This window comes from Aulostomus chinensis, chromosome 6 (genome assembly GCF_037954235.1).
Source record: "Aulostomus chinensis isolate RoL2024-O1b breed Wild chromosome 6, RoL_Achi_v1.0, whole genome shotgun sequence".
In the NCBI taxonomy this organism is placed as follows: domain Eukaryota; kingdom Metazoa; phylum Chordata; class Actinopteri; order Syngnathiformes; family Aulostomidae; genus Aulostomus; species Aulostomus chinensis.
The window spans coordinates 3493081-3507348 of record NC_141325.1 but is presented as its reverse complement, the minus strand read 5'-3'; the positions used below and the strand labels follow the sequence as shown (position 1 = coordinate 3507348).

General features: G+C 42.8%; 1 protein-coding gene across 5 annotated transcripts in view; it reads right to left on the bottom strand.

Moving 5' to 3' along the window:
- The window catches only part of adgrv1 (adhesion G protein-coupled receptor V1), a 107616-nt gene extending 93768 nt beyond the window's left edge, over positions 1-13848 (bottom strand). For all 5 annotated transcript variants that reach the window (XM_086205892.1, XM_086205893.1, XM_086205896.1 and 2 more), the window contains exons 1-3: positions 13411-13848; positions 1935-2122; positions 1266-1415 (exon numbers count right to left, since the gene is read on the bottom strand). In XM_086205892.1, coding sequence (XP_086062018.1) covers positions 1266-1415; positions 1935-2120 — 336 coding nt within the window. In that variant the 5' untranslated portion in view covers positions 2121-2122; positions 13411-13848. The remainder of the gene's footprint in view (positions 1-1265; positions 1416-1934; positions 2123-13410) is intronic.
- Between the last annotated feature and the right edge of the window lie 420 nt (positions 13849-14268).

Below are 14268 nucleotides of genomic sequence, written 5' to 3'. Positions count from 1 at the left end.
TGCAGCGCTGAGCCTCCCAGGGCTTACTGTGGTTGATGCCCCCACTTCCCATTGCTTAAGAGCTGGGATGAGGTTTAGGGGTCTGAATTAGAAAAGCGGAACTTTGTGGGAAGGGAACTTGTAGCTTCAGACAAGTAAGAAAATATTGAGATTATTTTGACAAATATAGAGTGGCACAAGGAGGATGTGAAAGTTAAGATTCCTTCAACCAAATCCCAGTGGGATTTTACATTGGATTTGCCAAAACAAAATGCCCTGTGTCTGAACAAATGACATGAGACTTGCACTTTTTATTTTGTGTGGTAATCTTTCCAAATGAACGCCACTCTTATGATTTGGGAAGTGTAATTTAGTCATTAGGAATGCAAAGATAATGTTATTGTATGCACACACTGCACTGCGGCTGCATGATGAGGTCAGCACACCTAGCCTAGCACTTTATCTGTTTTCAGTGTGATGACGTTCTTTAAATCACATAAAAAGCTTTGAAATCCATCCATCCATTTTCTACCTCTCATCCTGTTGAGGGTCGTGGGGGGGGGGGGGGGGGGGCTATCTGAGCTGCCTCCGTCAAGAGGCGGGTTTCACCCTGGACAGGTCACCAGTGCATCACAGGGCCAACACATTGGATTAACCTGGTCCCCTCTTGATGTCTTTGGACTGTGGAGGAAGCTGGAGTACCGGACAGAACCCAGCAGGAACAGGGAGAACATGGAGACTCACCCAGAAAGACCCCGTGCTTTAGCCGGGGCTCCACCCACAACCTTCTTGTTGTGAGGCGACAGTGCTGACCACTGCACCACCGTGCCACCCCTTTGAAATTCATTGCTGTTTTATTTCTTGAATAATTTTATGCCACAGAACAAAGACCAGATTTCAAGCAATTAACTAAAAACCTACCGACTTGGAGGCATGGAAGCAAGACATCGAACAATGCAAACTTATTTCTGGGCTTTAAAACTTATTTCTGCATGACTTTCACTACTTATCATGTGATCTTTGCTGTACCAAACAAGCATATCTCCTTGCATATAGAGAATATAAGTTGAAGGCTCTTTAGCTCCACAATGCTTCTGTTATGATGGGACGATAGGATATTTTACAGTAATATGCAACTATTTCACTTGTACATACTGAACTGTTGATAATATCTGGGTTAATTGTTCATCGGGGTTTGTCATCCAGCCTGAAAAATTTGACAGAAATGTAATGGTGCCCACACACACACACACACACACAAATCTAGAGGAACAAAAGCATTTTACCTGCAGTGTGAGGTTGAAGGTAAATGTCTCATCAGCTTCAGGCAAGTCATCATCTTTCACAGCAATGAATATGGTCTTACTGGACTCAGTGGACAGTAGAAAAGCTGCGGCGTTGACAGCTTCAAAGTCCCCTGTGTCGGCTCCCTCCAGCTGGGTAAAACAAGCAAATAAAGCAAGTGTGTGTTATCTTGAAGTGTAAAGTGGATTGAGGGATGCAGCCGAGATATGATTTGTGTCTTAGACAACCGAGCAGAGGGAATACCCAAAGTGTAAAGCAGCTATAACTGATTTTACTCGACTGTGCACAAGCTACTAGCAGATGTTTCTCTCAGGGGTCGATGGAGACAAACACCAGAGTAAAAGCCTCAGTTTTAATGTTGTGCGTATGGAAATCTTGTAGTCTTAATCACATGTGGCCAGTGCACACTCCAGTCCATCCAGTCAGAGAGAGGGGAAATTAGAATGTTAAGAGGATACTGGACTGAAAGCCCCCTGGTGAACACTGATTCATGATATCAACCTCTAAAGATACAACTGACTTGAGTGAGTAAGATTATGGCAGGCTAGGAATAATAGCTACTGTAAGAAAAATATGTTAACAACATTGAGAATTCGGAGATGCTGGGACAGGTTGAGAAGGGTCAAAGACAAGTTTGTCCCAAGTCTTACCAGAACCAAAGCCGTCACATTGACTGGGTCTCCCACTCGCTCCACGACCAGCCGGACCACAGCTGTGCTGCTCTCTTTGACAACAAAGTCTGTCTGCCCCAGGAAGCGCAGCGTGGCTGTCTCTGACTTAGTGCCAGGGATGCACAGAGCCAGAATCAACCCAGCTAGCAGGAGGACAGTGGGCATTCCTACGAGACGAAGGAAACACACAGGAAACAGTTCCATCAATACAGGGAAAACATACACCATGTATACAGGGGTTATAGAGGGTCGCTCTGAGCACAAGCTTATCCCCTGAATTCTAGTTCAGAACTCTAAATTATAACCTTCCATTCTACTCAAATATACAAGTGAAATGCTATCTAACACCATCAGGAGAGCCAATTCCAATTGAAGAAAAAAAAAAGCTACTTTGAGGCACAGCTTCGGTGTGGGGTCAAATGTTGATATGGCAATATATTACATTACTTCCTCTTACGATATATTTTCAACATACTGGCTCCAAATATCACATTTTCTACTTTTTCTCCTCATTTCCACATCACAATATGGCAAATCATTTTTGAAAGTTTAGCTATTGCACATGTATATTTGTGTAGCACCAAGCTAAGATGACGCATTTTATGGTTGTTTTCTTCAGCTAGGTGGCATTTTTATATATAACTGATAAATTGTTTTGCAATGAAACTGAGCCCCAAAATATTTTGATTATGGCACAGTCACTGTATCGTGACACTATATTATTATTGTGAGAAAACTATCATGACAGTATGACACTGAGAGTTATTCTGTGTTGAAAATTTCTCGTTTATTTGCAAGAAATCTAAAGAAATGGGGACAATGAGGGAAAGAGATGATTACACACATGTCCAGAGATCAACAAGTCTGATCACACATTTTGAAATGAATAGTTTGTTCAGTCGACACATACCATGGGTTTGGTATTTCCAATTTCATCAGTGACTCCTTGTGCTTGTGATAATGGAAGCTGTGTTGAAAGTTAAAAAAAAATATACCCAGTATGAATTTAAAATGATCTAAATTTCAGATGGCTGGTTTATGGAAATACGTGACCAGCCTTGGTCACAGTGGTATTATGACTCTAATGGCTGTTGTCCTCCTGTTGTCATAACTCCCACTTGTTTTTGAGGTTATTCTTCGCCATATAAATTCAACATGTCAGGCAAAATCAGTAATGTAACTTATTTTGCATTAAGATTTTTCTTTTTCTTTTTTTTAGGTAATTTTGCACTGCCAACATTCTTTTCTCCTTCTCCCTAATTGTCATTTTTGTTCTCTTGCCTCCTCCAATCATCTGCAACTCTAAACTCCCTTCTGCTCTCCATTTCTCGCATCCTCTCCAGCTCAACTCTCTCACCCAGAATAATCCCAAAGCTGGACGGAGTTACTCAGACAGTTGTCATGGTCAACGCAACAAAACAACACAGCATGACAAGTGGGGTGGAGCCAACTGAGAGCTAAATTGCAGCCACTGTCTGTAACCTCTCTGCTGCCTTTTACCCATCCCATTCATGATCTACACCACACAGTCTCGCCAACAGTATGAAAACCTGAGGTCTTTTAAAAAAATTTCTCTTAATTACAAGGTTGGAATAGAACATCAGCAGCTCTGATGGATGAAGTCATGCTGTTTGCTTCCTATTTTCATCAGCGGAAATCATTTGGGAAAGTTGGACATTGAAAATAGCCAATTTTTCCTATGTTCCATTACTGTTATATTAATCTGAGTTATTCTTAGTATTCTGTGTTTAATAGCAACCGTCCATCAATCACTTTGTCAGTTCAGCAGCATTACAAGCTGTCGGTTGACTGATCGAGTCAGCGTCAACAGATGCATACGTTATGTGTGCGTGAGTGTGAGTGTATGGCTGATGAATGCGGTGCTCTGGTGGGCACGTTTGCACACGTAGCACACACATGCCAGCTGTGGAAAGATTACTGGGAAATCCATCAAAAAGGGATTTAGAGCTGGTGGGTGGCGAGGCTGGACACTGGGGAACAGAGGGTTGGGGCTCAGGGGAAAGAGAGGGGAGTGTGTCGCTGGACAAAGAGAGGCTGGGGCTGAATAAATCCTGTTATTCGCCCTGGTTCCTTTCCTGGGTTAGGGAACTTCCAGCAGCAGGAGTGAGAACTTAAGGGAAAGCAATACAACCTCTTTCTTGCAGCAACCCCTCAGAACTTCCTTAAACATCATTGAATATATACTTATTCTCATGCCCGAAGGTGAATACAGAAAAGAAATCGAAATACAGACACATTGTGTTTGCATTTAACTGTCAAGGGAAATTGTGAAGAAAATGCAAATTAAGAACGTTTCTGTCAACTGGACTTGCATCAAGAAGACTTTCCCAAAGACTTTAAGGGAAACTACTGGTAAGACTTTCTGGGAGACTATTTGTAAGTTTTTTTATTGACTGCTACTAGTAAGACTTTTAGAACAGCAATATCTAATATGGTTTATTAATATAATAAAGTGTGTTCTCTCCCGTCTTATCTTAAAATACATTGACGGAAACACGTCTACATGCTAGTGCAAACCCACTTGCCTATCTAACTTGAGTCATACTGAAGGACTGCAGCACCAAACGTCTTCTTTGTTCATGGTAGTTTGTCATCAACCAACAACTTGCTAACTTTGCTAAAAAAAAATAAAAAATAAAAAAAAAATCACCACAACTCTGTAATAAAGAAAACTCTAATTTTCATTTAACCAAAAGCATCCTTTATCATCTCTGATCCCTGTTTTCAAAACAAAAGGTCTTGGTTACTGTCAGCTATTTCCCATCGTCCTTACTCAGTAACAGAGGGGTGGTCCCTTTCACATCCACTGACTCAGATGCTGCACTCCCTTTGAGAAGCCTTATAGAAAGCAGATGCTTGGTGGATGGCACAAGTCTGCTCTATAGCTGGCAGGGCAGTTTTGTGCTGGCATCGCGTGTTGTGCCAAACCTGACCCCAGGGGTTACAGGGAGACCAAGGATCTGTCACAGCTAAAGGCAGCATAGAGTGTCTGGCACAACCCTCTGACATTGATAAGGCTGCAAGTAAGTGAGTCCATGTTGAGAGGTGCACTGAGACACACTCAAAAATGAGACACCCAGTCCCATATGTGTGCACAAACACACACACACACACACACACACACACACACACACACACACACACACACACACACGCAGGACATGGCTGTATTTGCCAGAGCTGCCACAGTCAGAGTAAACATCAAAAACTCCAAGGTTTCAGTATTCAGACAGACAGCTGGGTGAAAGGCCAGGACACCGCAGAGCTCGCATGAAAACACACTGTCCATCACAAATATCTCGGAACAAATAAATAGAAAATGATGGCAGGGGCCAGGAACACCGCAACTAAAAACACGTCATACTCTGAACCTCCAGAGTGGATTTGTTTTGTTGACTTTTTATCAATCTTGTCATTTATTTTCTGGTACAAAGCAAACAATAAATCGTATTAACCATGTTACTGTCTAGTCATGGTGAAAGACCAGTGATTTCATGCGCTCACTCTTAATTAAATCCTCTTAAAAAAAAAAAAGTAATCTTCTTGGATCAAACCAGAATCCTTCTCCCCTCTCTTGGGTTAGGTCTCATTTTGTATAGCCTCGACCCTGAACGTGCTTTAACTAGAACAAGGTCTTTTCTTCCACGTTTCACAGCTCTAGCTAACTTATTTCATGGTTGCAATCAACAAATCACTGAAATCTCTATTTCTCTCACAGGGTTTTGAGCTACAAGAGGTTAACTCGCGAAGCTCAGATCCAAACTTGATCGCAAAATTCATTGGCAACATGTACATGCGTACTATGTTTCCTTTGTATCTGCTCACAATCACTCCCTTCTGTCTTCCAATTGTCTTTCTGTCACTTCCCCCATGAAGACAAGCTGAAGGAGTTTGGATGTCTGTGATGGACAGCCCTTAGCTCTCTGCCAGACAACCCTCTCAGCAGGCTCAAACCTGATAAGCACAATGACCCGGCACCGTGATCATATCAGTGCTGGTCGATGGCGGTTGGCTTGACCCCGTCACCTGTCAGCTCTTCTCAACACAGCCTGACAGTGTCAGGATTCTGGTTCACAAAAACGGTTGCCCTGGATCCCTTGCACACACTCGCTAACTCTATGAGATATCCCTGACAGAGATGCTGAGGAGGTGTCCGGTTGCTGCGTGGCTCCTGGAGTCAGCGCTCAGCACTGATGGCTCTAGGGTTTCTCCTGACTGAAGCCCGTGTGCTGTAATCGTTTGCATCAATTATTCAATGCTGGGCTTCTCAGAGGATTGTAGTAAGCTTGACAATGCACGATTCTCTGGATAGAATAAGCTGACTTAATTTTTTCTTTAATCAAAAAATATATGCCTAAAATATTTCTCATTAATGAAAAAGCATTTGTGAACATTTTAAATCACACACCGACTTGCTAATTATCTCAATGATAATACGTCGTATTTAAAGGTTAAAAAGAGGACAACACTCCTTCCTTGTAGGTTGACTGTGTGTGTGTGTGTGTGTGTGTGTGTGTGTGTGTGTGTGTGTGTGTGTGTGTGTGTGGGATAGCAGTCTTAATCAAGGGCTTTCCCAGGCGGCATCCCTGCCATGAGGATTCCCTGGTCTCCTGACGCCCATGGTGGAGAGTCTGTGGTTACATGTGGCACTAAGTCACACACACATTCCCAGACAGAGAACCTCCAGTTGTCTGCCCATGTTGGTTTCATTATTATCCCAAATCCACCACGTACCTCTCCTCTTGTGCTGATGCAGCAGTGCGGCACAGTAAAAACGTGGCATCTCGTTCAATCAAAAAATACTGCTAAGATCCAATGAGTTTAGTTTACTATTCATGTTTCTTCAACACATATTTTCATTAAGCCATGTATAGCATATGTATTCATGAATATTGTATGGGATCAGGCTATGTCAATCCATAAGGCCTGTCGGCTTAAGAAAATGTGGTCTGATAGCTGGGTTGCTTTGTCTGACACATAGATCTCTTAATTTAGTACGTTGTTGCAATGAATAGCAGCAACAGCGGCAAAAATATCTCACAAGATTATCCATTTAGGCCACAAAAATAGAACAAATGCAATCAAACTTCACCTAATAACAATGCCAGTGTGTCTCTGAATGTGTGTAAACAGCTTTCCCTCTATTCCAGTGTATTATTATAGTTTGTATTTATAAGTTTTGAGCGACGTGTTTGGCTCAAAACCACGGTGCCTCCCCTGCTCTGTTTATTGGATTGTTTTCTGTTTGAGCTGTGCTCCACACTAAGCAATGCCACCACCCCAATGTGTGCGTCGGGCCTTATACCTCAGAAACCACCCACCGGCAGCATAGCCATGGCTGCCATTCCCGGTCAACTCAAAAGCCCATAATTGCACTTCAGATGTAGTTTCTCCCTCAGATATTTTTAGATCAGTGAATGTTCTCGCCATACAAAGAAGTTGGGAAGAAGAAATTAAGAAACTTAATAAGCGAGTAGAGCTAAAACATACATCATTAAGTCTGACAAAAACTCTCTGTTACTCACTGGGCTTATTTTGGAGAGTACTACCCAAAAAACAGATTTCTATTTATTTTGAGGGGAAAAACAGACAACCTACCATTAGCCCAACAAAGAAGGAGGGGGTGATTTTTGGGAAACAAGGATGGCAATATGCTGAATTGCAGCCAAACTATGCCATTCCACATAAGAGGAGCCCTTGGATGAATACCCAGCTAAAGAACAAAAATGCATGAGGTCAGCCTTCCAGCTATTGTCGGACGCTACTTTTCAAACCAGGCACTTCTCCTGCCGGGGCAAGAGGCTGCCAATCAAATGTGCATTTTACTGTGAAAAAGAAACAGAGAGAGGGAGAGTTTTTCGGAGGTATTGTCCACACAGCCGTGCTCGGCTGCTCTCAAGTTGAGCCAATAACATCTTGCATCCCTCGCACTAAAAACAAGAGGTTTTTTTTTCTCCCTCCTACTTAGGAAGCAGTGGGAAGGAAGGATTATAGAAAAAGGAAAGTGGTTCCAATTGAGTAGGGACCAGTGCATGAGCAATTTAGAACTTTTTCCAGTTTGAGCACTGGCTGACTGATTAGCCTGTATGACACACAGTGATAGAGGCAGACAGAAAAGCACTTTCAAGGGATTAAACAAGGCTGCACTCTCAACAGACGCACAGACCAAAGGGCTAAATTATAAAGGGTATTACTTCATTGCATGTAACTGCTTGGGCCTGGATGAAATGCTAATTGCATTTCAAAAGAGTTCCCAAAACAGAGAGAGAGAGACGACTCAGAATAGGGGGTGTATTTTCATTGGAGAAGAAGCGGGACTTTACGATTCACTGACCAGCACACATTTTTAAGGAGCAGGCTTTTGTTGTCTCATGCTCCTTTTTGTGTTTTGTATGCATTTCTAACATTGCAACAGTTCCCTATTCTTTTGTCTCTCCCACGTTTTGGCAAGCAGGCCTCCGCTTCAACAGAATCCAAACCATCCTATTCAGGCTTTCTCTTTCTGCTCTACTCCATCAGTTGTAAACAGGGACACAGCTGCATACACATCCACAGTACAGTAAGTGTCAAGGAGCCCCTCTTCTAGGCCTTAGAAGCAGAGAATCCTAAGGGCCAGGTGGCAGGATTGAGGCTGCAGTCATCCTGATAATAAAGGGGAAAAATACTATTAATGTACTGCATCCGAGTTTGTTAGTGCCACATATGTGCTGCTCTGAATGTACTGAATGATTATTAATCAAACTCAGAAGTATATAGTCTTGCATTAATGTCCATCGATATCTAATCTCAAGAAGTCCTCTCCTGCAGCATTGCACAAATTATGCAATGAAAATCATTCCAATGTATCCATGTTTATCATCTTGAGATGTTTTGATGAACACATCTTTAGGACTCACTCAATCCCTCGTCTGCGACCAACTCCAGTACAATGAGGGAAGTGAGAGATAAGCTGAGAAAACAACAAGAAACAGGGCTGGAGTGTGGGATGGGGAGGTGGGTTAAATGTGTAGATGGTGGATAAAAAAAAAACCCAAAAAACGTTTGTGGGGTAACCTTTTCGTAAGATTGATGTGGGAGTCTAAGTCGACAGGTTGATGTCTCCTGAACCATCTTTCTCTCTTGCACAAGCACCTGCACACACAAAGGCCTGAGGAGGCAGTGAGGGTACGGAAAAACAAGGTTGCATTTAAGGATCACACGAATTCTGTGTTAATTCTGTGTGAGACCCACTCAACTCCACCTCTCAAAACCATACAGGGAACAGGAAGCACTATGTGCCCCTCAAAACATCCATGAGGCCTGGGGGGTACAACATACGCCACTGGAAGTAGAAGCTGCACGAAGGGATTCGGTATGAAAGAACAGTGGACCAGTGGATGGCAACATGATCATAATAATCTCAGATGTGCTTTTGAAAGCTCTTAAAATTAAAATGTTTCAGTTTCAATTCTAGTCAAGCTAATGTGAACCAGCAAAAAACAGGCTTCTCTCTCTACATGTTCTCTGTCGTTCCTTCATGTCACAACATCTGTGAGGAGGAGGAGGAGAGGTGTGCTGCTACACCATTTTCTGTGAAAACAAAGCTACTTCAGTTTAGCTAAATAATAAACTCCCTTACCACACAGTTCAGTGGATGCCTTGCATTCATGTTTGACCACTACCAATCGTTACTGGTGGCGAAGTGTTCTTATTGTTGAACCTATTAGAAGAACTAGTCATGTATTATATTCAGCACAGCAGGTGGGAACTTCTAAGGCTGACCTTCCTGTGGCCACCAGCTTAACTAACATCACACGAGGTCGAAGTTCAAGTTAAATACTTGAGTGGAGGGACTTGGGCAGCGGTGGGACGGCTCTTCTTTTACCCCTACAAGATGGAACAATACCCTAAGTTTGTGAGTTCACATATATAGGCGTTTTATTCACGACAAATCCATATCTTACGTTTAGGGAAAGCAAACTCATGCAGCCGTGAGAGTGGGGTGAGCTCCAGCGGCGGGAGAGAGGGGACCCAGTGCAAGCCCCCCCCCCCCCCCAGGAGTGCCTTTTATCAACACACACAAACACAACCGCAAGCCCAGCGGGGGACGCAACAGTGTGTATGTGTAAATTAGTGTGTGCATCTACCAATGTTCACTTACGAGAGTTGACAATGAGGTCAAAGCCGAGGGTTTGCTGCAGTGACCGGACGAAAATCTTCTCACTGGGAACAATATGCGGTTGGTCAGGCCCACTAAAGAGACCTCAGGATTGTTGGCCATGTTAGAGAGCCCACTGCTTTCCTGTCCCTCCACTCCAAGGACAACAACTACTAAAACATGATACCGTCTCCTGTTAGTAGCCATGAACTATGAAATGATTTCTGGAAACATAGCACTAAAATCCCCAAGTACATTATACCAGGCTAATTTTAAATTATGATTTATAATATTCAATGTACTAAAACCAAAAAATAAAAACTTTTATCAACCTGGTGGTCCCAGATAAGTTAAAAAACAGGAATACGCGCACAAACTAGCAACCAACCGACGTGGGATTGTTACACTAATATTCAAGAAAAAAGTACTCTGATATCCACATATCAGCTGAAAGGTAAAATTATTTTTTTTCCCACAAAATATTCATCAGACATGGTTATCACACACTTTGACAGAATCAGTTACAGTTTAAAAATAAACTTCGTCATCAAAAATGATGGACGCCGGTGCACAGAACATATTGTAATAAACGTAGATATAAAAAATCAGTCTTCATTGAATGACAGCAGGATATTCTACACTTTGAAAATAAACTTGATGTCCAAAATGACATCAGTAGGCTGTGATAATCAATTCAACTGGAAATGTCATACTTGCAAATTACACACACATACACTGTTTTCTCATATATGCAAAGAAAAAAAATCATACAGACACATATCCGACAACCTAAACTCCAATATATCTTTGATATGCCAATATCAGCGGCGATTATCGGCCAAACCGATCCATCGCTGTCAGGCCAAAGCCCAAATATGCTCCCATCTTACTTGACAACAAGGGCCAAATCGCAGAAAAGCAACGCAATCAGGACCACAAAAATGATCTTCAGTTCTGTGAGCGAGGAGCAGACCCCTTCTTCGTTTTCATGTGTAAGGTTTTGTACCCCTAATCAGTCCGTCTGCCCACAACAGTGTCTTCTCTCAAATATCCCGTAATCGGGATGCAACACCCTAAACCAAACGCTGCGTTAAGTGGCTAAAACAAACATCAATTTTGAAAAACCTTGGAAAAAGATATTCCTATAGCCTCTTAAGCCCGAGTCACTCTGTTCAGCATATATGACCACCGAGAAAACATGAGTCGTCCTTTTTTCCATGTTTCGCCTCATGCTTGTTTTTTCTCACTTTATGGCTCGGGGGAAGTCTTCCACATCTCAGCAGCCCGTGCACTGACGTAAGGAGAATCTGACTCTACAATAAAATGCTTGTGGCCTGCCGTTCAAAAAAAAAAAAAAAAAAAAATCTAGGTTCATATAGTTAAATATGCCGTCGGTGAACTCATTCAACTCCCGCCATCTTGTAGCAGCAGGTTAAAGGTGCTCTAAAAGAACAGATCTGAGGGTACCGTCACTTGGGGCGGGAAAATGAAAACCTGGCCATTACTAATAAGAAGCATCAGTGGCTCTGCCGGTGTTCTCTCTCATGATATGAGGAACAGAACTCGAGAACACGGGGTCGTTAACTGAGGAGAAGACAATATATCATTTTGCAGACCATGAAATTTATATGGATAAAACTGCTTTCACTCTATCAGTTGGTCTTCCTCTCTTGTTCATTACAAAAGTGATTTGTGGGACAAATCTAGGGTGGTCATTCCAACGTCTTTCCCCGTGACAGAGATCAAGCACTCCTAATGTCAATTTGCATGCAAAATATTCTCTCGAGGGTGAAACCGACTGTTTACCTTGAGGTTGTGACGCGTAATGAAGTTTTCAGTGCGGCTAGAGAGAATCAGGAGAAGTAGAGAACTGCTGCAGATGCAGAAAGTTCCTTTTCAAATGTTCCTCATTCAACAGATAAGACAGTTGTTACAAAGAGACTGATGGTGGCCAGTCGGCCTGTCGCAGGGCAGTAAAGTGTATCAGCTCTGCCTTCATCACCCGTTTCCCTCCATCTCCACACCCTGAGAATACAAGTCTTCTCATCCCCAGCAAACATCAATCTCACCCTGTCTCCTCCACACAACACTTCAGCACCTCTCGTCAATGAAAAGTCTGTTTATGGCACTGTCTCCCTTTTGTACGGTGCAGCCATTAGGACGGTGAGACAGAAGGAGCGAGAAGCAGGCAGTAAAACAGTTTCCGCCCAGTGAATCACATTCAAGCCCTCACACAGGCGACTGGGGGCTGACCCCTGCCAGGCGATGACATAAACACTGACAAACAAAGGACCTGCGCCTTTAGCGAGAGAGAATCTCGAAAGATGCAAATCTACTAGACGTGTGAGTTTGTGATCATGGAGAAACAAATGCAGGATTGAGGAACTCAGACCTGCCAAACAAAAAGGGCCAGGTTGTAATTTCTGATTAAATAATCTGCCTCTTCTATACAGTTGAGAAACAGTGCGCGCTGGGGAGGAGCAGGTGTAAGAGCTGAATGGATACAGAAGAAGCTCCCTCCCTTCCTCCCCAGTGAGAAAAAGGATTAAACTCTGCTGAGGCACCACAGAGGAGGCAACAAAAGAGATTTACAAGGGACGCACCAAGATGACATAATGTCAAACCAATTAGAGATAGGGTGGACTTATTCAATTATTCAAGCACTTAAAACCCAACAATCATAAATCCTTGCAATCAAAATAAGCCAAAATCAGCAGCACAATGAGGACATGGGCGTTTATTGAGTGGGAGCACATGCGTTCAAGTCAAAACGTGCCAAGATATGAGCCCAGTATAACTTAGATTAATCAACAGAGCCTTTATGAGAGGTTCCCCGGCTCACCATGTGTGGCAGTTCCTCTTGAATTCTTGTTTGATTTCAATGGGTTAGAGCAAACCCGCACAAAGCGGAGTAATCACACTGGAGATCCTGGATGTAACCATGGAAGCGTTTGTCTCCTTGGTCAATGGGCTACCCAGCCATTCATTGACTGATTGCGCTGAATCAATATTTAGGCGTTTCAATTTTATTAGCTGCTCAGAGGGGGATTCTGGCACGATGCAAAAGGAAATTAGCAGTGGCCAAAGCACTTTTAATCGTTTTTTTTATGGTGTTGTACAATATGTCTGCTTGAGCTGTCTGGTTTAATTGATGGGGAGGCATTTGTTTTCTCTGCCTGACTCACTTACTGGAAAAATAATTGCATTGTCTAACATTGGGTCTCTTTAAAATAAAATTAAACTTTCTGTTTAGGAAAAAAAAAATTTTTTAAAGAAAAAAAAAAAAAGTCAACTTACCTGACACCTTGCTTGGCCTCTCTGTCCAAGATAAATTACAGTAATATCTTTATAGCTGGGGATAACATGGAGAGGCACTCCGAGGCTCCTTCTCCACTCAAACAGCCAGTAACGACATAATGCTGTTTAAAACTGATTACTCCCTCGGCGGCGTTGGGTTCCACCATAGGATGAAACGGGACAGAAGCCGGTAGAAGCGGAGACTCTCCTCCTCTCTCTACACACCGCTCCGGGCTGCCATGTGAGAGCTGCTGCTACTGTACACACACACTCAGACATTCACACACACACACACACACACACACTGAGCTCAGTGTCCCGGAACACAGATTAGTTGGCTGTTACGCAGCTCGTCTCCCAGCCGCTGAACCTAATGAGACTGGACGTTTTAATCCCGTTTGTCTCTCAAGGGTTTTCGGTGAGGAGGCGGACAGCGCCACCCTGAGAGCCGAGCAGGCACACCAGCCTGGGCCTCTGTTTCCACTTCACCTACACCAGCCGCGGGTGTCAAGACCTTCACCTCTTGGAGGGTCGAAGTTTAAACTTAAATCCGTCTGGGTGTCGCTAAATGGCTTCTCGTCTGTTTACCGCTGTTTCGCTTTGGTTTTTTTTTTTTTTTTTTCTTACTTCGCTCGCGCCAAATTGACGGCCTGGGTTCAAAGCGTCTCTCTGCCGCCTGATCAAAAAAACAAATATAAATATATAAATGTAAAAATAGAATTGTATGTTCAAAGTACAATTTTAGCGCAGTGTATATGACATAAAACAATACATATTTTCATGTCATTATTAGTAGTAGTAGTATCATTATTATTATTATTAATAGTAGTAGTAGTAGTGCACTATATTATAGTAGCA